At 52.9% G+C, this 24,105-nt stretch overlaps 2 protein-coding genes across 5 annotated transcripts; both read left to right on the forward strand.

Annotated features, from left to right (window-relative positions):
• Positions 1-38: 38 nt before the first annotated feature.
• On the forward strand, positions 39-14,626 carry YJU2B (YJU2 splicing factor homolog B). Of its 2 annotated transcripts, XM_005588198.4 has the most exons (10): positions 39-88; positions 4,056-4,259; positions 6,353-6,406; positions 8,245-8,327; positions 9,460-9,515; positions 9,830-9,890; positions 11,267-11,409; positions 11,499-11,671; positions 13,628-13,766; positions 13,922-14,626. In XM_005588198.4, exons 2-10 carry the CDS (start codon positions 4,257-4,259, stop codon positions 14,404-14,406), a joined length of 1,197 nt encoding a protein of 398 aa, XP_005588255.1. In that variant the 5' UTR covers positions 39-88; positions 4,056-4,256; the 3' UTR covers positions 14,407-14,626. The 2 variants fall into 2 exon arrangements, with proteins under 2 accessions (XP_005588255.1, XP_045237132.1); XM_045381197.2 differs by lacking the exon at positions 4,056-4,259.
• Positions 14,627-15,724: 1,098 nt separating this feature from the next.
• Positions 15,725-23,887, forward strand: MRI1 (methylthioribose-1-phosphate isomerase 1). Of its 3 annotated transcripts, none has more exons than XM_045381198.3 (6): positions 15,725-15,907; positions 15,993-16,231; positions 17,040-17,215; positions 19,589-19,765; positions 19,866-20,090; positions 23,134-23,887. In XM_045381198.3, exons 1-6 carry the CDS (start codon positions 15,776-15,778, stop codon positions 23,292-23,294), a joined length of 1,110 nt encoding a protein of 369 aa, XP_045237133.2. In that variant the 5' UTR covers positions 15,725-15,775; the 3' UTR covers positions 23,295-23,887. The 3 variants fall into 3 exon arrangements, with proteins under 3 accessions (XP_045237133.2, XP_065392227.1, XP_073882210.1); XM_065536155.2 differs by lacking the exon at positions 17,040-17,215 and adding an exon at positions 19,387-19,475; XM_074026109.1 differs by lacking the exons at positions 19,589-19,765; positions 19,866-20,090; positions 23,134-23,887 and adding an exon at positions 17,917-19,409.
• Positions 23,888-24,105: the final 218 nt, after the last annotated feature.

Raw genomic sequence — 24,105 nt, forward strand, 5'->3', positions numbered from 1 at the left:
GGGTGGTGCGGAGAGGGCGCCCAGCTTCACTGCGCTCTAAGCGCGCACTTCCGGGCACGGTCGTGGCGTGACGTCGGGAGGAGGGCAGGTAAGTCCCCGCGGGCGGAGGAGCGGGGAGGGCCGGGGGTCCGGCAGCCGTCTCACCCGGGCCTCGGAGCCGCCCGACGCGCCCATCTGCGTCGGGGGACGCGGGGCTGAGGACCCGATCTGGATGCCTGGAGCCGGCCCAACTCCCACCCAGGACCAAAGTCCCTGAGACCCCTGACCCAAGTGCCTGGGACCCGGCCCCTTCCTAGCCCGGATCCATATTATGCCTGAAGGGCCCTGGGTTTTTGCATCGGGAAAATGGGACCAATAAGTCCCTACCTCACCAGATTTTATAAAAATGATTCTTGTAAAACCGTGAGCAGGAGAAATGACTAAACTGCCAGCACTGAACTCGGGAGTCAGGCGCTGCCCTAAATGCTTTAACCATTTTACACGTAAGGAAAATGAGGCTTAGAAAACAATTTGCCTCAAATCAAGCAAATAGGAAGCAGCAGGATGGAGCTCCCAGCCCAAACTTTACGCCCAGGACAAACAGGGTCGGTAATTACTTTTGCAGCAAGGACCGGAGATATCTACACGCCCACCCGATAGCCCCGTCTGCCATTTACCGGGTCAACAAAACCATCGTAAGACACACACACACACACACCCTCAAGCTCCTGTAAACGGAGTATCTGCTCTTTGCAGGCTCTTCCCGTGTGTTAGTTGATTCACAGCATCCCCAGAAAGTCAGTCTTTTCGTCATCATTCGCCCTTTACCGGTGACGAAATACAAGCCCAGGGAACCGCAGACACTGACCAAGGTCACCCAGCTGATGAGGAGTGGAGCTGGGATTCAAGCCCAGGGAACCGTGACCCCTAACACCTCAAGGGGCACTTAGCTATTTGGTTGGCAAAAGTATTTTTAGGTTGGAACGGACCTTGGAATAATCCAATCTAAGGGGCACACTTTATAGTTGCAGCATCCAAGACTAAGGTGAAGGTGGAACAGTTTATGTCCGGGACTTTGCACCATGGCCTCACCACCTCACTACACCACCCCCACTCCATCAGAAGCTCTTCCATCAGCTTCTTTCTTTTTTTTTTTTTTTGAGACAGAATCTCACTCTTGTCACCTTGGCTGGAGTGCAGTGGCACCATCTTGGTTCACTGCAACCTCTGGCTCCCGAGTTCAAGCTATTCTCCTGCCTTAGCCTCTCCAGTAGCTGGGATTACAGATTACAGGCGTGCACCACCAGGCCTGGCCAATTTTTGTATTTTTGGTAGAGATGGGGTTTCACCATGTTGGCCAGGCTAGCCTCGAACTCCTGACCTCAAGTGATCCACCTGCCTCAGCCTCCCAAAGTGCTGGGATTACAGGTGTGAGCCACCGCATCTGGCCCCCAAGAATGGTTTTAAAGTTTTTAGTGGTTGGGGAAAAATCAGAATAATAATGCTTTGTGATAGATGACGATTATGTGAAATTCAAATTTCTGTGTCCATCAATAAAATTTATATTGGCATGCAGCTACGCCCGTTCATTTATATATTGTTTGGTGCTGATTTCTAGCTATGAAGGCAGAACTGAGTTGTTGGGGCAAAGATAATCTGGCCTAAAAAGCCAGAAATATTTACTCTCTGGCCCTCGACAGAGAAACTTTGCCAATCTCTGTTCTAGAATAAGCTTCACTGCCTCGCAGAGTCTCTCTTTAGTGTAAACTAGAACTTCCTTCTTTTTTTTTTTTTTTTTTTTTTTTGAGACGAGTCTCGCTCTGTCGCCCAGGCTGGAGTGCGGTGGCGCAATCTCTGCTCACTGCAAGCTCCGCCTCCCAGGTTCACGCCATTCTCCTGCCTGCCTCAGCCTCCCGAGTAGCTGAGACTACAGGTGCCCACCACCACGCCCAGCTAATTTTTTGTATTTTTTAGTAGATACTGGGTTTCACCGTGTTAGCCAGGATTGTCTCGATCTCCTGACCTCATGATCCGCTTGCCTTGGCCTCCCAAAGTGCTGGGATTACAGGCGTGAAGAAATTCCTTCTATATGACCTAAAAGCTTCCCTTCCAAACATGGGAGGGGGTCTCACCACCTCTAGTTCGAGGAGCCCCTGTATTTCCACTTGTGTCACCTGCACTGATGGTGACCCTTATGGAGCCTCATTCAGTTATCTCAGTCTTTTACCCAGTTGACATTTATCTCGGCCTGGCACTGTCCTAGGTGTTGGGGATATGGCACAGTGTGACCTGCCCGGGGAGACACAGGGTGATGTGATCAGAATTCCAGGAACAAGTGACTATGGATTCGGTGGTCGGATGAGGTCATTTTTTGTTTTTTGTTTTGTTTTGAGACACAGTCTCACTTTGTAGCTGGGGTGCAGTGGCGCCATCTTGGATCACTGCAACCTCCGCCTCCCGGTTCAAGCCATTCTCCTGCCTCAGCTTCCCAAGTAGCTGGGATTACAGGCATCTGCTACCATGCCTGGCTAAATTTTGTATTTTTAGTAGAGATGCGGTTTCACTATGTTGGCCAGGCTGGTCTTGAACTCCTGACCTCAGAGGATCCACCTGCCTCAGTCTCCCAAACCGCTGGGATTACAGGTGTGAGGCACCACACTTGGCCGGATGAGGTCTTTGATGGATATGATATGTAGGTCAAGACCTGTGACAAGGGGCTGGGTGCAATGGCTTGCGCCTGTGATCCCAGCACTTTGGGAGGCCCTAGGTGGGTGGATCACCTCAGGCCAGGAATTCCAGACTGGCTTGACCAACACAGTGAAACTCTGTCTCTACTAAAAATACAAAAAAATTAGCTAGGCTTGGTGGCGGGTACCTGTAATCCCCGCTACTCAGGAGGCTGAGGCATGAGAATCACTTAAACCTGGGAGGCAGAGGTAGTGAGCCAAGATCATGCCACCCCACTCCAGCCTGAGTGATACAGTGAGACTCCGTCTCACAAAAAAAAAAAAAAAAAAAAACAACAACCTGTAACAAAGAGCTCGCAAAGCTGAGGAACAGCAGGTGCAGGCCAGCTGCACTTGGCCTTTGAAGACAGCCAGGAAGCCAGTGTTGCTGGAACAGAGTGAGCGAGAGATAGAGGGATAAGAGTTGGGTTTGGAGATGCAGGCAGGGGCCCCACAGTCCTTGGGAAGGGGTTTGACTTGATTCTAAAAACAATATGAATCATGGGAGGGGTTTAAGCAGGAGAGTGACATGTTTGTTCATATTTTAAAAGATCCCAGCCAGGCGCGGTGGCTCACGCCTGTAATGCCAGCACTTTGGGAGGCTGAGGTGGGTGGATCACCAGGTCAAGAGATCGAGACCAAGGTCAAGAGATCAAGACCATCCTGGCTAACACGGTGAAACCCCGTCTCTACTAAAAATACAAAAAAATTAGCCGGGCTTGGTGGTGGGCGCCTGTAGTCCCAGCTACTCAGGAGATTGAGGCAGGAGAATGGTGTGAACCTGGGAGGCAGAGCTTGCAGTGAGCCAAGATTGCGCCACTGGACTCCAGCCTGGGTGACAGAGCGAGACTCCTCAAAAAAAAAAAAAAAGATCCCAGCCAGGCGTGGTGGCTTATGCCTGTAATCCAAGCATTTTGGGTGGCTGAGGCGGGTGGATCACAAGGTCAAGAGATCGAGACCATCCTGGCCAACATGGTGAAGCCCCGCCTCTACTAAAAATACAAAATTAGCTGGTTGTGGTGGTACATGCTTGCAATCCCAGCTACTCGGGAGGCTGAGGCAGGAGAATCACTTGAACAGGAGGCAGAGGTTGCAGTGAGCAGAGATCGCGCCACTGCACTCTAGCCTGGTGACGGAGCGAGACTCCGTCTCAAAAAAAAAAAAAAAGATCCCTCGGGCAGCTTGGGGTGAGCAAGTGTCAAGGGCAGAGTTAGGAGAGAGGAGAAGACTGTGCTGGCCCACGTGAGTGATGATGGGTGCTGGACCCGGTGGGGTCACAGAGGGAAGAAAGGGTCAGATGTGATGTGTATATTGGCTGTAGAGTGGACAGGACTCTCTCTTTCTAAACAGACACGCCGCTTTTTGGATGCCTCCTGTGCCTGGCGAGAGTCTTGTCTGAGCCGGCACCACCACACGGCCCACAACATCTTCTCAGGGAAGCCTGTGGACCCTCTGCCAGGCACTGCAAGAGGTCAGGACAGGACAGTGTGTTCACAAGGCCAGTTTCTGATTGTCCGCCCTGAGGGTGAGGACCAGTAGGCAGTTCCCAAGATGGTGAGTAGACAGCCGCGTGTGCCTGGGTTTCTCTCCCAGTCTTTGCAGGACCCCGAAAGCAGCCCCTCCTCCCCTCCCAGAGCTCTAAGATGATGATTTCAATCTCTGGATCATCATCTTTTGGTGCAGTGGGTCTGAAATGTGGCTGTGCACTAACATCACCCAGGGGCGCTTTTTCAATGTTTTTTTGTTTGGTTTTCTTTTGTTTTTGAGACAGTCTCACTTTGTTGCCCAGGCTGGAGTGCAGTGGGCACGCTCTCAGCTCACTGCAACCTCCGCCTTCTGGGTTCAAGTGAGCACGCCCCACTAATTTTTGTATTTTTAGTAGAGACGGGGTTTCAGCATGTTGCCCAGGCTGGTCTCAAACTCCTGACCTCAAGTGATCCGCTACACTCGACCTAAATTTCCCCTTCCCCCTTCCCCCTCCCCCTCCCTTTTCCCTTCCTTTCTCTTTCTTTCTTTCATTTTTTTTAAGAAGGTGAAATTCATATAACATAAAATTAACCATTGCGAGGCTGGGTGCAGTGACTCACACCTGTAATCCCAGCAGTTTGGGATGTCAAGGCAGGCAAATCATTTGAGATCAGGAGTTTGAGAACAGCCTGGCCAACATGGCGAAACCCCGTCTCTACTAAAAATACAAAAATTAGGCTGGGTGCGGTGGCTCACGCCTGTTATCCCAGCACTTTGGGAGGCCAAGCTGGGCAGATCACCTGAGGTCAGGAGTTTGAAACCACCCTGGCCAACATGGTGAAACCCCATCTCTACTAAAAATACAAAAATTAGCCGGGTATGGTGGCAGGAGGCCATAGTCCTAGCTACTCGGGAGGCTGAGGTAGGAGAATCTCTTGAACCCAGGAGATGGAGGTTGCAGTGAGCTGAGACCATGCCACCATACTCCAGTCTGGGCAACAAAAGCGAAACTCCGTCTCAAAAAAAAAAAAATACAAAAATTAGTTGGATGTGGTAGCACATTCCTATAGTCCCAGCTACTCAGGAGGCTAAGGCACGAGCATCGCTTGAACTCAGGAGGCAGAGGTTGCAGTGAGCCAAGATTGCAGCACTGCACCCAAGCCTGCGTGACAGAGCAAGACTCTGTCTCAAAAAAAAAAAAAAAAAAAAAAAGGGCTGGGTGCGGTGGCTCACACTTGTAATCCCAGCACTTTGGGAGGCCGAGGCGGGCAGATCACGAGGTCAGGAGATCAAGACCATCCTGGCTAACACGGTGAAATCCCGTCTCTACTAAAAATACAAAAAAATTAGCCGGGCGTGGTGGCACATGCCTGTAATCCTAGCTACTCGGGAGGCTGAGGCAGGAAAATTGCTTGAATCCAGGAGGTGGAGGTTGCAGTGAGCCGAGATCGCGCCATTGCACTCCAGCCTGGGCAACAAGAGAGAAACTCCGTCTGGGAAAAAAAAAAAAAAAAAAAAGACATACCCAAGACTGGGTAATTTATAAAGGAAAGAGGTTTAATTGACTCTCAGTTCAGCATGGCTGGGGAGGCCTCAGGAAACTTACAATCATGGTGGAAGGGGAAGCAAACACGTCCTTCTTCACATGGCGGCAGCAAGGAGAAGAATGAGCAAGGGGAAAAGCTCCTTGCAAAACCACGCGGTCTCTCGAGAACTCATTTACTATCACGAGAACAGCATGGGGATAACCGCCCCCATGACACGTGGGGATTATGGGAACTACAATTCAAGATGAGATTTGGCCTATAATCCCAGCACTTTGGGAGGCCGAGGTGGGCGCATCACTTGATGTCAGGAGTTTGAGACCAGCCTGACCAACATGGTGAAACCCCATCTCTACTAAAAATACACAAATTAGCCGGGCATGGTAGTGCACGCCTGTAATCCCAGCTACTCGGGAGGCTGAGGCAGGAGAACCGCCTGAACCCGGGAGGCGGAGGTTACAGTGAGCCGAGATCGCACCACTCCACTCCAGCCTGGGTGACGGAGCAAGACTCCGTCTCTAAAAATTAATAGTAAAATAAGAAATGTTAAAAAATTGTCTTGAATGAGATTTGGGTAAGGACACAGCCAAACCATATCAGCCTCTCTCTGAGTCATGTCTCTGTTCTGCTTTGCAGGGTGAAAGGAAAGGGGTCAACAAGTACTATCCTCCGGACTTCAACCCTGAGAAGGTAAGCAGCAGGCTCCCCGCTCCGGGTCCACAGTAGCAGAAAGACCCACGTCATCCCCTCCTGGGGCTGGGGTCACTGCTATGGAAGGATGGGAGGCCGCCGAGGTCTTTTTGTCTTCTGCTCGTCACCTGAGTCTCGAGGCTGTCTTCACTTTGGGATGGTAACTGTGGCTTTCCTCAGGGACCTGTAACTCCATGTCCGGCATAGAGTATAATGTGTTTACAGCAGGGGCCCAGGATAAGACAGAGTACACGGATGAAGGGTCAGATCCCCTGGCTTCCCCAGCTCCAGCACCTCTGGCATCCTGATTGTCCCCTCTGCCTGGAATCTCTTCCCCCATTTGACCATACTCTCACTTCCTTAAGTGCTTTTCTTTCAGAGGTCCTCCCTGACCACTGTCTCATTCTCTGTTGCATTGCTGAGCACTTTATATAAACTCACAACCCTTATAACTCCCTCACTTACTCATTTATTTGTGTCTTGTCCATCTCCCCCACTAGAACATTCTCTCCAGAAGAGCAGAGATGTTTGTCTGTCTTATTTATGGCTGTGTCCTCACACAGTAGGTGCTCAGTAAGGGCCCGAGTGTCCCAGCTGCCTCGTCCTGAGTATAGGATTTAGCCTCTCTATGCCAAAGTTTCTCCATATGTCAGAAGGCGGAAATAAATTGAGCTGACCTTACAGAATCATTGAGGGATAAATCCTAGCTACTCGGGAGGCTGAGGTGGGAGGATTGCTTGAGCCCAGGAGGTGGAGACTGCAGTGAGCCATAATCATGCCACTGCACCCCGGCCTGGGCTACAAAGCCAGACCCTGCCTCAAAAAAAAAAAAAAAAAAGCTGGGCATGGTGGCTCACGCCTGTAATCCCAGCACTTTGGGAGGTGGTAGCAGGCAGATCACGAGGTCAGGAGTTCAAGACCACCCTGGCCAACATGATGAAACCCAATTGCTACTAAAAATAAAAAAATTAGCTGGGCACAGTGGCCCACGCCTGTAGTCCCAGCTACTCAGGAGGCTGAGGCAGGAGACTCACTGGAACCCAGAAGGCAGAGGCTGCAGTGAGCTGAGATCACGCCACTGCACTCCAGCCTAGTGACAGAGTGAGACTCTGTCTCAAAAAAAATGAGGTAATGCACATGCAGTCCCCAGCAAATGTTTGCCAGTCTTGTCACCTCGCCTCATCCTCCCTATAAAACCTGGAAGTAATAATGACCATTATACATAGTTGACAGGGGAAACTGAGGCTCAGGAAGGCAAAACGTGAGGTCACTTGCCCAGGGTCCCCTGGCTCTTTCAGCTCATAAATGGGAATGGGGCTGGGCACAGTGGCTAACACCTGTAATTCCAGCACTTTGGGAGGCCAAGGTGAATGGATCACCTGAGGACAGAAGTTCGAGACCAACCTGGGTGACATGGTGAAACCCCGTCCCTACTACAAATACAAAAAAATTAGCCGGGCGTGGTGGCAAGTGCCTGGAATCCCAGCTACTCCGGAGCCTGAGGAAGGAGAATCGCTTGAACCCGGGAGGCAGAGGTTGCAGTGAGCCAAGGTCGTGCCATTGCACTTCAGCCTGGGCAACAAGAGCAAAACTCCATCTCAAAAAGTAAATAAATAGGAGAGGGACTATTCAAACTCACATTCCTGGTTCCAAGCCTACGTGTTCCCGTAAGACCTGGATGCCTCCCATATTGCTGTGAACACCTTGTCCTGCAGGACATAAAAATTAAGGCCCCTCCCACCTGTGAGGCACTTGTCCCAAAGCAGTACGGGTGGCAGAAAAGCATGAGCTCCCCCAGCTCCACAGCACTAATCCGCTCCCTCATCCTCTCCACACAGCATGGCTCTCTCAACCGATACCACAACAGCCACCCGCTTCGGGAGCGGGCTCGGAAGCTGTCACAGGGCATCCTCATCATCCGGTAAGGCTCGGCATCACCTGAGGACCCCACCGTCCTGCCCCCGTCCTTCAGTCTCAAGGACAGTTCAAGTGCCCTCATTGGCCCAGTGCTGCGGGGTCTTCAGTCCATAAAGCAGAAAGTCACTGTATCAGTCAGTTATTGCCATGTAACAAAACAATAAGCATTTATTATTGCTCACATGTCTGCAGCTCAGCAAAATACCTCTGCTGGGCTGGGCTGGGCTGGGCTGGGCTGGCCTGATCTGGGCTGGGCTCCCATGTGTTTCCGAGTTGGCTGGCTGGGGACTGGCGGGTCTAGCGGGGCCTTGACCTTTACAACTGGGCTCTGCTCTGTGTTGTATCTCATCCAGTGGTAGGCCAACCTGGACTTGATCACACAGGACTCTCAAAAAATACAGTGATTGTGGCTGGGCGCAGTGGCTCACGACTGTAATCCCAGCACTGTGGGAGGGTGAAGCGAGTGGATCACTTGAGGCCAGGAGTTCAAGAGCAGCCTGGCCAACACAGTGAAACCCTGTCTCTACTAAAAATAGAGAAAATTAGGCTGGGTGCGGTGGCTTACACCTGTAATCCCAGCTACTTAGGAGGCTGAGGCAGGAGAATCGCTTGAACCATGGAGTCGGAGGTTGCAGTCAGCCAAGATCGTGCCACTGCACTCCAGCCTGGCAACAAAGCGAGACTCTGTCTCAAAAAAAAAAAAAAATTAGCCGGATGTGGTGGTGCACACCTATAATCCCAGCTACTTGGGAGACTGAGGCATAAGAATTGCTTGAACCCAGGAGGCAGAGATTGCAGTGAGCCGGGATCGCGCCACTGCACTCCAGCGTCGGGGACAGAGCAAGACTCTGTCTCAAAAGAAAAAAAAAAGTCTCAGCAACACCCAAAGGCAGCTGTCCCTGGACCTGGTCAGTCTGCTTTCGAGCAGGCAGGAAGTTCCTGCTCAGTTACAATGGTTGTGATTCTTTTTCTTCTATGTATCCATTTCCTGTGTAATGTAACTGCAGCAACTCCCATCCAGAGGGGGCAGTCTAATACCCCACCGCTCAAATCACAACCGCAGCCAGTCACAGGTGTGGACACCCAGGGAGTGTCCAAGTAGACAAGAGCAAGTAAGATGCTGTGTGTCTTTGCAGATTCGAAATGCCGTATAACATCTGGTGCGATGGCTGCAAGAACCACATCGGCATGGGTGAGCCTCTGCCCGCCCTCCATTCAATCCCGCAGACATCAGACCCCCTAACTGCTGGGTGCTGCCGGGGGCGGGTGGGAGGGTCCTGATCAGGAACGCGGGAGGAGACCGGCACCCGAGTGACTGGCTGGCCATGGAAGCTCCTTTGCAGAGAGCTCCTTGCAGAAGCCAAGCTCTGGCTTCCAGTCCCATCTCTAACTCCTACCAGTTGGGGAACCCTCAGGAAGTGACAGTGAGCCTCTTTGTACCTCAGTTTACCTATCTGCAAAATTCACATGGCAATGAAATAACCACCCACGTCTGACCCCCTTCAGGTGTTCGTTACAACGCAGAAAAGAAGAAGGTGGGCAATTACTACACAACCCCAATCTACAGGTAAGGGCGGCTTGGTGGCGTCTTGGGAACAGGTGGGGTGGCCACAGGGCGAGGGGACTACAAAGAGCCTGAGTGGGAGGGAACCCATTCCCTGCAGGACTCTCCTGGAAACCGCCCTGGTTGGTAAATCAGCCCTGCCCCCACCCCACCCCCAACCCTCCATGGCTCCCACCTTCCTCAGGAAAAGCCCAAGTCCTCCCTCTGGCTCACAAGGCCCCGCACACTCTGCCTGTCCTTTCTTCACCCTAACCGCCTCCTGCTGTCCCCCTCCCTGGCCTCTTCATTGTCCCTCACACACTCCAGGGACACACCCACCTCTGTGCTTCCACCTGGAATGCTCTTCCCCAGGTGGCTCCAAGGCTCCTCCCTCACCCAGGGTTTCTGCTCAAACACCACCCCTCAGAGACACCTTTTCTAAAGTGAGACTCGACACTGGTTGCTTGTGCCCTTGCTATCAAGGTGGCCCCTGCTGGGACGTCAGCCTTGCCACGAGCAGGCTGGCTTTTCCACTACTCAGCAATGTCCCCAGCAGCTGGCACTGAGCCTGCCACAGAGCAGCCTGTCTTGGGTGGATTTGTGGAATAAATGAACTAACGGACAAATGAATGAATGAATGAACAAAGGAGCGAATGAACAGATGATGAATGAATGGACAAATGGATGGATGAGCAAATGAACGTATGAATTAATTTAACAAATGAATCAGGGAACCAACAAACATGCACTAATGAATGAACAAATGAATTAATGAATAAATGAACCAAAAAAAGGATGAATGAATGAATGAATGAACAAACAGCTGAATGAACAAATGAATTAATGAATAAATGAACCAAAAAAGGATGAGTGGATGAATGAATGAACGAACAGCTGAATGAACAAATGAATTAATGAATAAATGAACCAAAAGATGGGTGAATGAATGAATGAACAAACAGCTGAATGAACAAATGAATTAATGCATAAATGAACCAAAAGATGGGTGAATGAATGAATGAACAAACAGCTGAATGAACAAATGAATTAATGAATAAATGAACCAAAAAAAGGATGAGTGAATGAATGAATGGAACAAACAGCTGAATGAACAAATGAATTAATGAATAAATGAACCAAAACAACGGATGAGTCAATGAATGAATGAACAAACAGCTGAATGAACAAATGAAGAAGCCAACTGCAGCCCCACTGACAGAAGGTCTGTTCTGGGTGCCGGGGTGTGCCCCTTTTGCCCATGGTTCTACACAGCACACAGTGGGTGCTCAGTGAATTTTTGTCGAATGACACCATTGGGTGGAAAGAAGCAGGCAGAGGTGACAGGGCTGTCCTGGGGCACAGCCATAGCCTCCTGACTCCTGCCCACCGCTTCCTCCCAGGTTCCGGATGAAATGCCACCTCTGTGTCAACTACATCGAGATGCAGACGGACCCCGCCAACTGCGACTACGTGATCGTGAGTGGCGCCCAGCGCAAGGAGGAGCGCTGGGACATGGCGGACAATGAGCAGGTGCTGACCACAGGTGAGCGCCACCCACTTAACTGCCTGGGGTCCCTGGCCCTGAGTCTGCGCTGGGCTCCCCAAAGCCCAGCCAAGCTCTGGTCGTTGCAGAGCATGAGAAGAAGCAGAAGCTGGAGACGGATGCCATGTTCCGGCTGGAGCATGGCGAGGCTGACCGGAGCACGCTCAAGAAGGCACTGCCCACCCTGAGCCACATCCAGGAGGCCCAGAGCGCCTGGAAGGACGACTTCGCCCTGAACAGCATGCTGCGGAGAAGGTTCCGGGTGAGGGGGGCTCCAGCCCAGGGTCAGAGAGGATGCTTGGTGGGCCAAGGCCCAGGTCCAGCCCTCACTGCCCCACATCTTAGCTGTGAGCAGGCCACTGGACCCTCTGAGCCTCAGTTTCCCCATCTGCTACATGGTGATCATGCCCTGTCTTTTTTGTTTGTTTGAGACGGAGTCTCCCTCTGTCACCCAGGCTGGAGTGTAGTGGCGCGATCTCAGCTCACTGCAAACTCCTCCTCCCGGGTTCACGGCATTCTTCTGCCTCAGCCTCCCGAGTAGCTGGGACTATAGGCACCCGCCACCACGCCCAGCAAATTTTTTGTATTGTTAGTAGAGACGGGGTTTCACCGTGGTCTCGATCTCCTGACCTTTTGATCCGTCCGCCTCGGCCTCCCAAAGTGCTGAGATTACAGGCGTGAGCCACCGCGCCAGGCCTTTTTTTTTTTTTTTTTTTTTGAGACCGAGTTTAGCTCTTATTGTCCAGGCTGGAGTGCAATGACGCGATCTCGGCTCACTGCAACCTCCACCTCCTGGGTTCAAGCGATTCTCCTGCCTCAGCCTCCCAAGTAGCTGGGATTACAGGTGCCCACCACCATGCCTGGCTAATATTTGTATTTTTAGTAGAGACTGAGTTTCACCATGTTGGCCAGGCTGGTCTCTAACTCCTGGCCTCATGTGATCCACTCGCCTCAACCTCCCAAAGTGCTGCGGTTACAGGCGTGAGCCACTGCACCCGACCTGGCCACCATATTTTAAATGGAACCTCCCAGCCCATCCCCTACCCACCTGTCCTGCATTTTTTTTTTCTCCTTATCACTGTCTCACCACTAGAGGCCAGCTCCACGAGGGCAAGGGTTTTTCCCTGCCTGCCGCTGCATCCTCAGTGTCTAGAACAAAACCTAGCACAAGGTGGCTATCCCAGAAATATTTGTGGGATGAGGCTGTACGCGGTGGCTCACACCTGTTATCCCAGTGTTTTAGGAGGCTCAGGTGGGAGGATTATTTGAGGCCATGAGTTGGAGACCAGCCTGGGCAACATAGTGAGACCCCATCTCTACCAAAAAAAATTTTTATTATTTTTTTTTGAGACTGTCTCCCTCTTGCGCCCAGGCTGGAATGCAGTGACACGATCTCAGCCCACCGCAACCTCCACCTCCCAGATTGAAGTGATTCTCATGCCTCAGCCTCCTGAGTAGCTGGGACCACAGGCACATGCCACCACGCCTGGCTAATTTTTGTATTTTTAATAGAGACAGGGTTTCGCCATGATGTCCAGGCTGGTCTCAAACTACTGGCCTCAAGGGACCCACCCGCCTTGGCCTCCCAAAGTGCTGAGATTACAGACATGAGCTACCAGGCCCAGCCTCTACAAAAATACATTTTTTTTTTTTTTTTTTTTTTTTTTTGAGACGGAGTCTCACGCTGTTGCCCAGGCTGGAGTGCAGTGGCGCGATCTCGGCTCACTGCAAGCTCCGCCTCCCGGGTTCCCGCCATTCTCCTGCCTCAGCCTCCCGAGTAGCTGGGACTACAGGCGCCCGCCACCGCGCCCGGCTAATTTTTTGTATTTTTAGTAGAGACGGGGTTTCACTGTGGTCTCGATCTCCTGACCTTGTGATCCGCCCGCCTCGGCCTCCCAAAGTGCTGGGATTACAGGCTTGAGCCACCGCGCCCGGCCAAAAATACATTTTTTAAGTAGCTGGGCATGGTGGTGCACACCTGTAGTACTGGATACTTGGGAGGCTGAGATGAGAGAATCGCTTGAGCCCAGGAGTTGGAGGCTGCAGTGAGCTATGATTGTGCCACTGCGCTCCAGCCTGGGTGACAGAATGAGACTCTTTCTCAAAAAAGAAGAGTAAATTGAGACCCCGAGAGTTGCAGCAGTGCCCCCTAGCACACAGAAGAGACAGGGCTTTGACACACACCCCCTGTCTCTGGTGTTCTTGGCCCTCCACACAGGAAAAGAAAAAAGCCATCCAGGAGGAGGAGGAGCGAGATCAGGCCTTGCAGGCCAAGGCGAGCCTGACCATCCCGCTGGTGCCCGAGACGGAAGATGACCGCAGGCTGGCGGCCCTGCTGAAGTTCCACACCCTGGACTGTGCGTAGAAAGCCATGGGGAAAAGCGGGCGGGGAGGCTCAGAGTTGCTTGGAGATGGGGGGCGGTCCTCAGCCTTGAGTGGACTCTAGTCTACTGTAGGGCAGTTCTGGACCCCCTCCTCTGCCGCCCCTGAAATGTCCTCTCCTCTCCTCCAGCCTACGAGGACAAGCAGAAACTGAAGCGAACCGAGATCATCAGCCGCTCCTGGTTCCCCTCCACCCCCGGATCCGCCTCCAGCAGCAAGGTCAGCGGCGTCCTGAAGAAGCTGGCCCAGAGCCGCAGAACCGCGCTTGCCACCTCCCCCATCACCGTGGGGGACCTGGGCATCGTGCGGCGGAGGTCTCGGGATGTCCCGGAGAGCCCCCAGTATGCGGCTGACACCCGCAAGTCTGGGGAACCGCGGGTCCCAGAGGAGGCTGCCCAGGACCGGCCCATGTCCCCCGGAGACTGTCCTCCAGAAACAGCTGAGACCCCCAAGTGCAGCAGGCCGAGGGGGCAGGAAGGGAGCCATCAGGACAAGCCCCTGTCACTAGCAGGCTCCTCCCAGGAGGCAGCTGACCCCGACCCCGCAGACACGCGGCACCCCTGCAGCCTCGGCTCCTCCCTCGTGGCGGACTACTCTGACTCGGAGAGTGAGTGAGCAGTCCCCAGCCTGAGGACTGGCCCCGCTCCAGAGGCCCGGACACACCCAGGAGGCCCCTCACAGACTGCAGACCCCCGCTCGCCCACCAGACCTGGGAGAGCTCAGATGCCACCCCCTCCCCAGACCTCACCTTCCTGCAACCGTGGAGTTATTTATTTGGTCTTGGTGAGGGTGTTTGTGCCTTGTGAGACTCCGTACATTAAAGACCTGTCTCTTCTTCCCTGTCTTGGGTTGTTAGCTGGGCCCTGGGGCTTCCCCCCACAAGCCCCAAGTTGACCACACTTGACGGGCCTCTCATTGGCAAATTCTAGTATAGGGTCATAGCTGTGACCATGGACGTGGTCCCCTCCCAGAGTGACAAGAGTCTCAAGGTGGTGGTTCAGGTTGGCCAGGAATCAGGACAGACTTCCTGGAGGAGGTGGCATGGGCCGAGTGTGAAGGGTGAAAAGGGGGCCAGGAACCACACACACAAGGCCAGGGACAAGGCACACGGGGTACCCAGGATCTGTGCCACATGCAGTGGGGGCTGGAGCCCACAGGTGTGAGCTTTTTATTATCCCCAGCCCAGGGGTGGCCCATGGAAAAGCCCCCCATGTGTGTTACTTTTGGGGGTATTTTTGTTGGTTTTGTTTTTGAGACTGAGTCTCGCTCTCACCCGGGCTGGAGTGCAGTGGCGCAATCTCGGCTCACTGCAACCTCTGCCTCCTGGGTTCAAGTGATTCTTCGGCCTCAGCCTCCCAAGTAGCTGGGACTACGGGTGCCTGCCACCACGCCTGGCTAATTTTTTGTATTTTTAGTAGAGACGGCGTTTCACCATGTTGGCCAGGCTGGTTTCGAACTCCTGACCTCAAGTGATCCACCACACTCGGCCTCCCAAAGTGCTGGGATTCCAGGCGTGAGCCTCAGCGCCCATCCTGCATGTTACTTTTGAATGAAACCGAGCAGAAAATGGCCCAGAAACAGCCGTGCATCCATCAAGGGGCACACGACCCCCCACTGCCTCCCCCTCAACCTTGGAGAAGGAAGATCATTTAACAAATTCTTTCGTTTGAACACTTGATGTTACCTTGCCACTGGGGATACACCCCTAACTCTAGACTGCAGGATGCTAAACACAGGGCCTGGTATCCAGTAGGCGTCCCATAAATGCTGCCACTTTTGTGGTCCCGAGGAGGCGGCTTACTCCGTCCGCGTTTAGCGTGAGACGTGCAGTGGGTTCGGCCACCTGGACGGCGAGTTCTGGGAACCTGTGGGGTCGGGTTGGATGCGCATGCGCATGTCCCTTTTTCCGGGGGAGGCCCCGCCCCCGCAAGTTCGCGCAGAACTCCCACTCCTCGTGAGTTGTGCTGGGCTTGGTTACTGCACCATGACCCTGGAGGCGATCCGCTACTCGCGGGGCTCCCTGCAGATCCTAGACCAGCTGCTGCTGCCCCAGCAGAGCCGCTACGAGGCGGTGGGCTCGGTGCGCCAGGCCTGGGAAGCCATCCGCGCCATGAAGGTGCGGCGGGACGGCGGGGCGGCGGGGCTGGAGGTGGGAATGCGCCCGCGCCTGCAGCCTCCGACGCCCGAATTCCTCCCCGCAGGTGCGGGGCGCCCCGGCCATAGCCCTGGTGGGCTGTCTCAGTCTCGCCGTGGAGCTGCAGGCGGGCGCCGGGGGTCCAGGACTCGCCGCACTCGTGGCCTTCGTGCGCGACAAGCTGAGCTTCCTCGTCACCTCCAGGCCCACCGCTGTCAACATGGCCCGCGCCGCCCGCGACCTGGCTGACGCTGCAGCCCGGGAGGCCGAGCGGGAGGGCGCTACGGAAGAGGCGGTTCGGGAGAGGTACGGGGATCTGGTACCAGGCACTGTGCTGAGCAGGAATCATATTGACGCTTTTTAAGTACAGTGACCCATTATACAGATGGGGAAACTGAGGCACGGCGCCCTTAAGTCCCTTGTCCAGGGTCCCAAAGATGGGGCCCGGAGTCTAGCCTGGTCAGCCTGACCCGGAAACCCAACTCCTTAATCGTGCCTCCCCTGAATACAGCCAACCCCTTATCCACCCTTGGAGGCCCTTTTCGGTGTCACCTTGTCCTCTTGGTTTCTGCTTTTGAAGAACTTTTTTTCCTGTCCTGGTCCCCTTCCTGCCATCTTTTTCCCCCCACTTCCCTTCTGCTCCAGCCCCTCCCTGCAATGTCACTTTACCCCACCAAGCTCAATCCTGCCTTACAGCCTTTGCACATGCCATTGGTGCAGGCCAGGTATCCATAGCGCCCTCCTCCACCATCCTATATGATCCAGCTCACCCACTGCTCTCTGCAGCCACTGCTCTCTCTGCGTAATTCCACCGTCTTTTCCTTCATTTTATTATTCATCAGCTGGTTCCCTCACCCCAGTGTCAACTCCATAGGGGCAGAGATTTTTTTTGTCGTGTTTACTGCCGAGTCACACTGGAACTGCTCAGTAAACATGTGTTTGGATGAATGAATGGAGTGACACTTCGGTGGCCGTGGCGGAAGGGTCCAGGCCCCACAGCAATGAGAGGCTTTGAGCAGGAGGGCTCCAGGACAGCAGCGCTGGACAGAGAGGAGGGGTTGGCCTGGGCCCCGGGGCCTGGTGGCTGGTGCTTAAAACTCCTTGTCGGCCCCAGAGTGATCCGCTGCGCCGAGGACATGCTGGAGAAAGACCTCAGAGACAACCGAAGCATTGGGGACCTGGGAGCCCGCCACCTCCTGGAGCGGGTGGCCCCCAGCGGTGGCAAGGTGACTGTGCTGACCCACTGTAACACCGGTGCTCTGGCCACCGCTGGCTATGGTACAGCCCTAGGTGAGAGGGCCTCCTAAGGGGGTAGGGGAGGGCCTTCTAGGACCTTTTTTGGATACAAGAGGAAGAATCCCAAACCCCAACCATTTTCTCCACAAAAAAATGTGAAGGTATTAGTTCTAGTACAGAAACGCTTATAGGGTTGGCTTCAGGTATGGCTAGATCAAGGGGCTCAACCAGTAGCATCAGGACCTATCTATCTCTGTTCTTCAGCTCTGCCCTCCTTCATCTTCAGGTTCCATGGGCTGGCAGGGGGGTGTTAGGGTTCAAATCAGGAGGAAAAGAGCCTCCTGTACTAGAAAAGTATCTCAGGGGTCCACTAGGGCCCACTGCCCATCCCAGAGCAGTCATTCGATGGGCGCTGCCTGAGCCATATGCCTAGAGCCAGGGCAGGACGTGGAGTCCAAGAGGAACTGGGGAGAAGGGAGTGAGCAGAGAAAGATCAGGTAGCTGTGACCAGGAGACAGGGGGAGTGGGCTGTAGGGGGCCAAGGCAGCAGATTCCACTTGACCCTAAATCCCCCAGGAAATTTCCCTACCTGCCTGAGTCCCACCTTTATCACTGGGAACCGAGGCCTTGATGGCAAGACCTCTGCCTTTGATTCATTCACTCACACAGCATTTAGTAAGCACCTGCTGTGCTCAGACACTTCCATTTGCTGGGGACGCAGCAGTGAACAAAACAGACAAAACGTCTGCTTTCAGGGGTCCCAGGCAAGCAGCAGGAACAGTCAACAGGCAAGATAAATACAGTCGTCCTTCAATATCCGTGGGGGACTGGTTCCAGGACCTCCCACAAATACCAAAATCCATGGACGCGTGAGTCCATAATATAAAATGCCATCATATTTGCATAACCTGTGCACATTCATATATATATATTTTTTGTTCGTTTGTTTGTTTTTGGTTTTTTTTTTAGACAGTCTTGCTCTGTCGCCCAGGCTGGTGCAGTGGCATGATCTCAGCTCACTACAACCTCCGCCTCCCAGGTTCAAGAGATTCTCATGCCTCAGCCTCCTGAGTGTCTGGGATTACAGGCGTGAGCCACTACACCCAGCTAATTTTTATATTTTTAGTAGGGACGGGGTTTCACCACGTTGGCTAGGCTGGTCTTGAACTTCTGACCTTAGGTAATCCGCCAGCCTCGGCCTCCCAAAGTGCTGGGATGACAGGCATGAGTCACCACGCCCAGCCCACCCCTATATTTTAAAACATCTCTAGATTGCATATCATAGCTAGTACCATGTAAATACTATGTATATTGTTGTTATTGGCTAGGTGTAGTGGCAGTGCAGGCCTGTAATGGGGAGGCTGGGGTGGGAGGATTGCTTGAACTCAGAAGTTCTAAACCAGCCTTGGCAACATAGCAAGACCCCGTCTCTATTTTTAAGCCTGTAATGCCAACACTTTGGGAGGCCAAGGCAGGCGGATCACTTGAGCTCAGGGGTTCAAAACAAGCTTGGGCATCATGGCAAAACCCCATCTCTACAAAAAATACTAAAATTAGCTGGTGTAGTGGTATGCACCTGTGGTCCCAGCTATTCGGGAGGGGGCTGAGATGGGAGGATTGCTTTTTATTTAGTTATTTATTTTGGAGACAGTCTTGCTCTATCACCCAGGCTGGAGTGCCATGGCATGACCTCGGCTCACTGAAACCTCTGCTTCCTGGGTTCCAGCGATTCTTTTCAAATATTTTCAGTCCACGTAGTTGAGTCCATGGATGGAGAACCCACAGAAAAGGGGGACTGCCTGTACACATGAGGTGTTAGAAGGTGATAAATGCTGGGGCCGGGTGTGGTGGCTCACGCCTGTAATCCCAGCACTTTGGGAGGCCGAGGCGGGTGGATCACGAGGTCAGGAGATCGAGACCATCCTGGCTAACATGGTGAAACCCTGTCTTTACTAAAAATGCAAAAAATTAGCTCAGCGTGGCGGCGGGCGCCTGTAGTCCCAGCTACTCGGGAGGCTGAGGCAGGAGAATGGTATGAACCCGGGAGGCAGAGCTTGCAGTGAGCAGAGATTGTGCCACTGCACTCCAGCCCGGGTGACAAAGTGAGACTCCATCTCAAAAAAAAAAAAAGTGATAAATGCTAAGGACAGAGAGCAGGACACTGGAAGTGTGGGGATTGCTGAGAGATCAGAGAACGCTTCACCGAGAAGGTGTCCTTTAAACAGACGTGAAACAGAGGTATGTGAGCACTGGGAAGAGCATACCAGGCAGAGAGAACTGCCACTGCGAAGGCCCCTGGGTGGGACTGTGCTCGGTAAGCCTTGGGCAATCCACGCCCAGTCTAGGAGCCTGCACCCCTAACCAATGGACCACCTTGTCTGTTTGCCCCTCCCCGGGGCCTTCTCCTGGTGTGTGGGGCCCCCGCAGGTGTGATCCGCTCACTGCATAGCCTGGGCCGCCTGGAGCATGCCTTCTGCACAGAGACCCGGCCCTACAACCAGGGAGCCCGGCTGACGGCCTTTGAGCTGGTCTATGAGCAGATCCCTGCCACCCTTATCGCCGACAGCATGGTGGCTGCTGCCATGGCCCATAGGGGCGTGTCAGGTAAGCAGACAGTAAGTCCTGGGGGGTAAGGCCTGGGGGCAGGGCTCTGGGGCATGGGGCCAGGTAATGACCCCCAACTTCTCATGCACCCCCTCCCCAGCCGTGGTCGTGGGAGCTGACCGCGTGGTTGCCAACGGTGACACAGCCAATAAGGTGGGCACCTACCAGCTGGCCATTGTCGCCAAGCACCACGGCATTCCCTTCTACGTGGCTGCCCCCAGCTCCTCATGTGACCTCCGTCTGGAGACCGGCAAGGAGATCATTATTGAAGAGCGACCAGCCCAGGAGCTGACTGATGTTAATGGGGTCCGGATTGCGGCACCCGGTAAGCCACCCCCTCAGAAAGGCGACACCCCAGCTTCTGGGCACTTCATGGAGGCAGGTGATATGCAGGGCCTTGTCATCCTTCTGGAACATACACAGCTCCTACAAGCCACTTTTTCTTCTTTTTTTTTTTTTTCAGATGGAGTCTTGCTCTGTCCCTCAGGCTAGAGTGCAGTGGTGTGATCTCAGCTCACTGCAACCTCCACCTCCTGGGTTCAAGCAATCCTCCTGCCTCAGCCTCTTGAGTAGCTGGGACTACAGGTGGGCGCCACCACACCCGGTTAATTTTCGTATTTTTAGTAGAGATGGGGTTTCAACATGTTGACCAGGCTAGTTATAAACTACTGACCTCAAGCAATCAGTCTGCTTCTGCCTCCCAAAGCGCTAGGACTACAGGTGTGAGCCACCGTGCCTGGCCCAAGCCGCTTCTTCTAACAGTTACATCCGGGAGGTCAGATCCAACATCAGAACTTACAACTAACCGGTTATATGAATGGTCTTGAATGACTGTCTTGCTAATCTCCACTTAGGTTTTCTTAAGAGGAAATAAGAATATCTGCCTGGCCACGTGTTGGTAAAGAAAAACCAAGACAGCCAGGCGAGGTGGCTCACACCTGTAATCCCAGCACTTTGGGAGGCCGAGGCAGGGAGATCGCAAGGTCAGGAGTTCGAGACCAGTCTGGTCAACATAGTGAAACCCCGTCTCTACTAAAAATACAAAAATTAGCTGGGCATGGTGGCATCCGCCTGTGATCCCAGCTACTCAGGAGGCTGAGGCAGGAGACTCACTTGAACCTGAGAGGCGGAGGTTGTGGTGAGCTGAGATTGCGCCACTGCACTCCAGCCTGGGCAACAGAGTGAGACTCTGTCTCAAAAAAAAAAAAAGAAAAAAAAGAAAAAACAAGATATTTCTAGACTTATTTTTATTTTTATTTGTTTATTTTCATAGAGATAGGGTGTCGCTGTGTTCCCCAGGCTGGTCTCGAACTCCTGACCTCAAGCGATCCTCCTGCCTCAGCCTCCCAAAGCACTGAGATTACAGGCATGAGCTACCATGCCTTGCTGCAAGACTTTTCTTAGCTGCCTATACTTCCTGGCTGTGCAACCATTAGCAAGTTCCCTAAATTCTCTAATTCCCTGAGATCCTCACTGATCCTATCTGTAAAATGGGCTTTGGCTAGAACCTGCTGCATAAACCCAACGGCCATCAGTGAATTAACCCACAGGACGTTTAGATCAATGACTGGCCCTTTAAATATTAGTCCATGCACCCGGATGCAGTGTCTTACGCCTATAATCCCAACACTTTGGGAGGCAGAGGCTGGCGGATCACTTGAGGTCAGCATTCCAGACCAGCCTAGCCAACAGAGTGACACCACGTCTCTACTAAAAACATACAAAAATTGCCGAATGTGGTGGCTCACGCCTGTAATCCCAGCACTTTGGGAGGCTGAGGCGGGCAGATCACGAGGTCAGCAGATCGAGACCATCCCGGCTAACATGGTGAAACCCCGTCTCTACTAAAAATATAGAAAACTAGCTGGGCGTTGTGGCAGGCACCTGTAGTCCCCGCTACTCGGGAGGCTGAGGCAGGAGAATGGTGTGAACCTGGGAGGCGGGGCTTGCAGTGAGCCGAGATTGCGCCACTGCACTCCAGCCTGGGCAACAGAGGAAGACTCTGTCTCACAAAAAAAAAAAAAAAAAAAAAAAGGCCGGGCGCGGTGGCTCACGCCTGTAATCCCAGCACTTTGGGAGGCCGAGGCGGGCGGATCACAAGGTCAGGAGATCGAGACCACGGTGAAACCCCGTCTCTACTAAAAATTACAAAAAATTAGCCGGGCGCGGTTGTGGGCGCCTGTAGTCCCAGCTACTCAGGAGGCTGAGGCAGGAGAATGGCGTGAATCCGGGAGGCGGAGCTTGCAGTGAGCCGAGATCGCGCCACTACACTCCAGCCTGGGCTGGGCGACAGAGCGAGACTCCGTCTCAAAAAAAAAAAAAAAAAAAAAAAAGGCCGGGCACAGTGGCTCACGCCTGTAATCCCAACACTTTGGGAGGCTGAGGTGGGCGGATCACCTGAGGTCAGGGGTTCGAGACCAGCCTGGCCAATGTGGTGAAGCCCCGTCTCTACTAAAAATACAAAAAAACATTGGCCGGGCGAGATGGCAAGAACCTGTAATCCCAACTACCTGGAAGGCTGAGGCAGGAGAATATCTTGAACCTGGGAGACACAGGTTGCAGTGAGTTGAGATCATGTCACTGCACTCCAGCCTAGGTGATAACAGCAAAACTCTATCTCAAAAAAAACAAAAAAACAGCCAGGCATGGTAGTGACGTCTGTGGTCCCAGCTGCTCAGGAGGCTGCGGCAGGAGAATCGCTTGAACCCAGGAGGCAGAGGTTACACTACACTAAGGCGAGATCACACCACTGTTCCAGCCTGGGTGACAGAACGAGACTCTGTCTCAAAAAATAATAATAATAATTAAAAATAAAACTAAAAAAATAAGTGGGATAGGCCAGGCACGGTGGCTCACACCTATAATCCCAGCACTTTGAGAGGCCGAGGCGGGCAGATCACCTGAGGTCGAGAGTTTGAGACCAGCCTGACCAACATGGACTGACTACTAAAAATAGTGGCCGGGCATAGTGGTGCATGCATGTAATCCCAGCTACTCAAGAGGCTGAGGCAGGAGAATCGCTTGCACCCAGAAGGTGGAGGTTGTGGTGAGCCGAGATTGCGCCAGTGCACTCCAGCCTGGGCAACAAGAGCAAAACTACATCTCACAAAAAATAAAAAAATAAGTGGGATAGATGTGTATAGGACTGTGAATTCTCCTTGGGGAGTGACAGTCTAAGAGCGGTGGTGAATCTAAACTTACTATTGCATACAATGTCCGTGCCTGCATGTACTTTTGAGGTGAGAATCCTTAGGTTCTCAAGGACTCCCTAATACCAAGAACCACTGTGATAGAAACAGGTGACCACAACCTGAGAACTTTCACAGAAGCAAATTCCTGCCTCCTTGCCTCCCCTCTCTCCCCTGCAGGGATTGGAGTTTGGAATCCTGCCTTCGATGTCACCCCCCATGACCTCATCACTGGCGGCATCATCACAGAACTGGGGGTCTTTGCCCCTGAGGAGCTCCGGGCAGCCCTAACCACCACCATCTCTTCCAGGAATGGAACCCTAGATGGACCCCAGATGTAACCAACACAGCTCTCCCTAGCCTGCCTCTCTAGGTTTTTTAATACATTTCTTGAACGGCTACCCAAAAGCTGACCTTCTTGCCCCTGACCACACTTGTTCCTAGTGCAGGGAGCTCAGACAGGGCCTTCCATCTACAGCCCAGCATCTAGAGCCAGGCTGCCCAGATTCAAATCCTGACTCTGCCACTTTTTCCACTATATGATCTTGGGCAAGTCACTTCGCCTCTCTGTGCCTTGGTTTCGTCATTTATAAAATGTGGATAACAGGCTGGGTGTGGTGACTCACGCCTGTAATCCCAGCACTTTGGGAGGCTGAGGCAGGCGGATCATGAGGTCAGGAGATCGAGACCATCCTGGCTAACATGGTGAAACCCCGTCTCTACTAAAAATACAAAAAATTAGCCAGGCGTGGTGGCAGGCGCCTGTAGTCCCAGCTACTCGGGAGGCTGAGGCAGGAGAATGGTGTGAACCCGGGAGGTGGAGTTTGCAGTGAGCCGAGATTGCGCCACTGCACTCCAGCCTGGGCCACAGAGCAAGACTCCGTCTCAAAAAAAAAAAAAAAAATTAATTAATTAATTAAAAATAAAAAACAAATGTGGATAACACTAGTACCTCCCTCTTAAGGTCAGAGCTGGAGCTAGGGTGACACTTCCAGGGCAGAATTTTAAGAGGACACCAAAAAAGCTCAGCAACCAAGATAAAAAATATTTTTTTTTTTTTTTTTTTTTTTGAGACGGAGTCTCGCTGTGTCTCCCAGGCTGGAGTGCAGTGGCGTGATCTCGGCTCACTGCAAGCTCCGCCTCCCGGGTTCA

The sequence above is a fragment of the Macaca fascicularis genome, chromosome 19 (genome assembly GCF_037993035.2).
Source record: "Macaca fascicularis isolate 582-1 chromosome 19, T2T-MFA8v1.1".
NCBI classification, from domain to species: Eukaryota; Metazoa; Chordata; class Mammalia; order Primates; family Cercopithecidae; genus Macaca; species Macaca fascicularis.

Coding starts and splice junctions, on each gene's coding strand:
- YJU2B (XM_005588198.4), top strand. Junction 8,328..9,459: donor CAGGGCATCCTCATCATCCG/GTAAGGCTCGGC, acceptor GTGTCTTTGCAG/ATTCGAAATGCCGTATAACA. Junction 11,672..13,627: donor TGCTGCGGAGAAGGTTCCGG/GTGAGGGGGGCT, acceptor CCCTCCACACAG/GAAAAGAAAAAAGCCATCCA.
- MRI1 (XM_045381198.3), top strand. CDS start 15,776: ATGACCCTGGAGGCGATCCGCTACTCGCGGGGCTCCCTGCAGATCCTA. Junction 16,232..17,039: donor GAAGAGGCGGTTCGGGAGAG/GTACGGGGATCT, acceptor TGTCGGCCCCAG/AGTGATCCGCTGCGCCGAGG. Junction 17,216..19,588: donor TGGCTATGGTACAGCCCTAG/GTGAGAGGGCCT, acceptor GGGCCCCCGCAG/GTGTGATCCGCTCACTGCAT.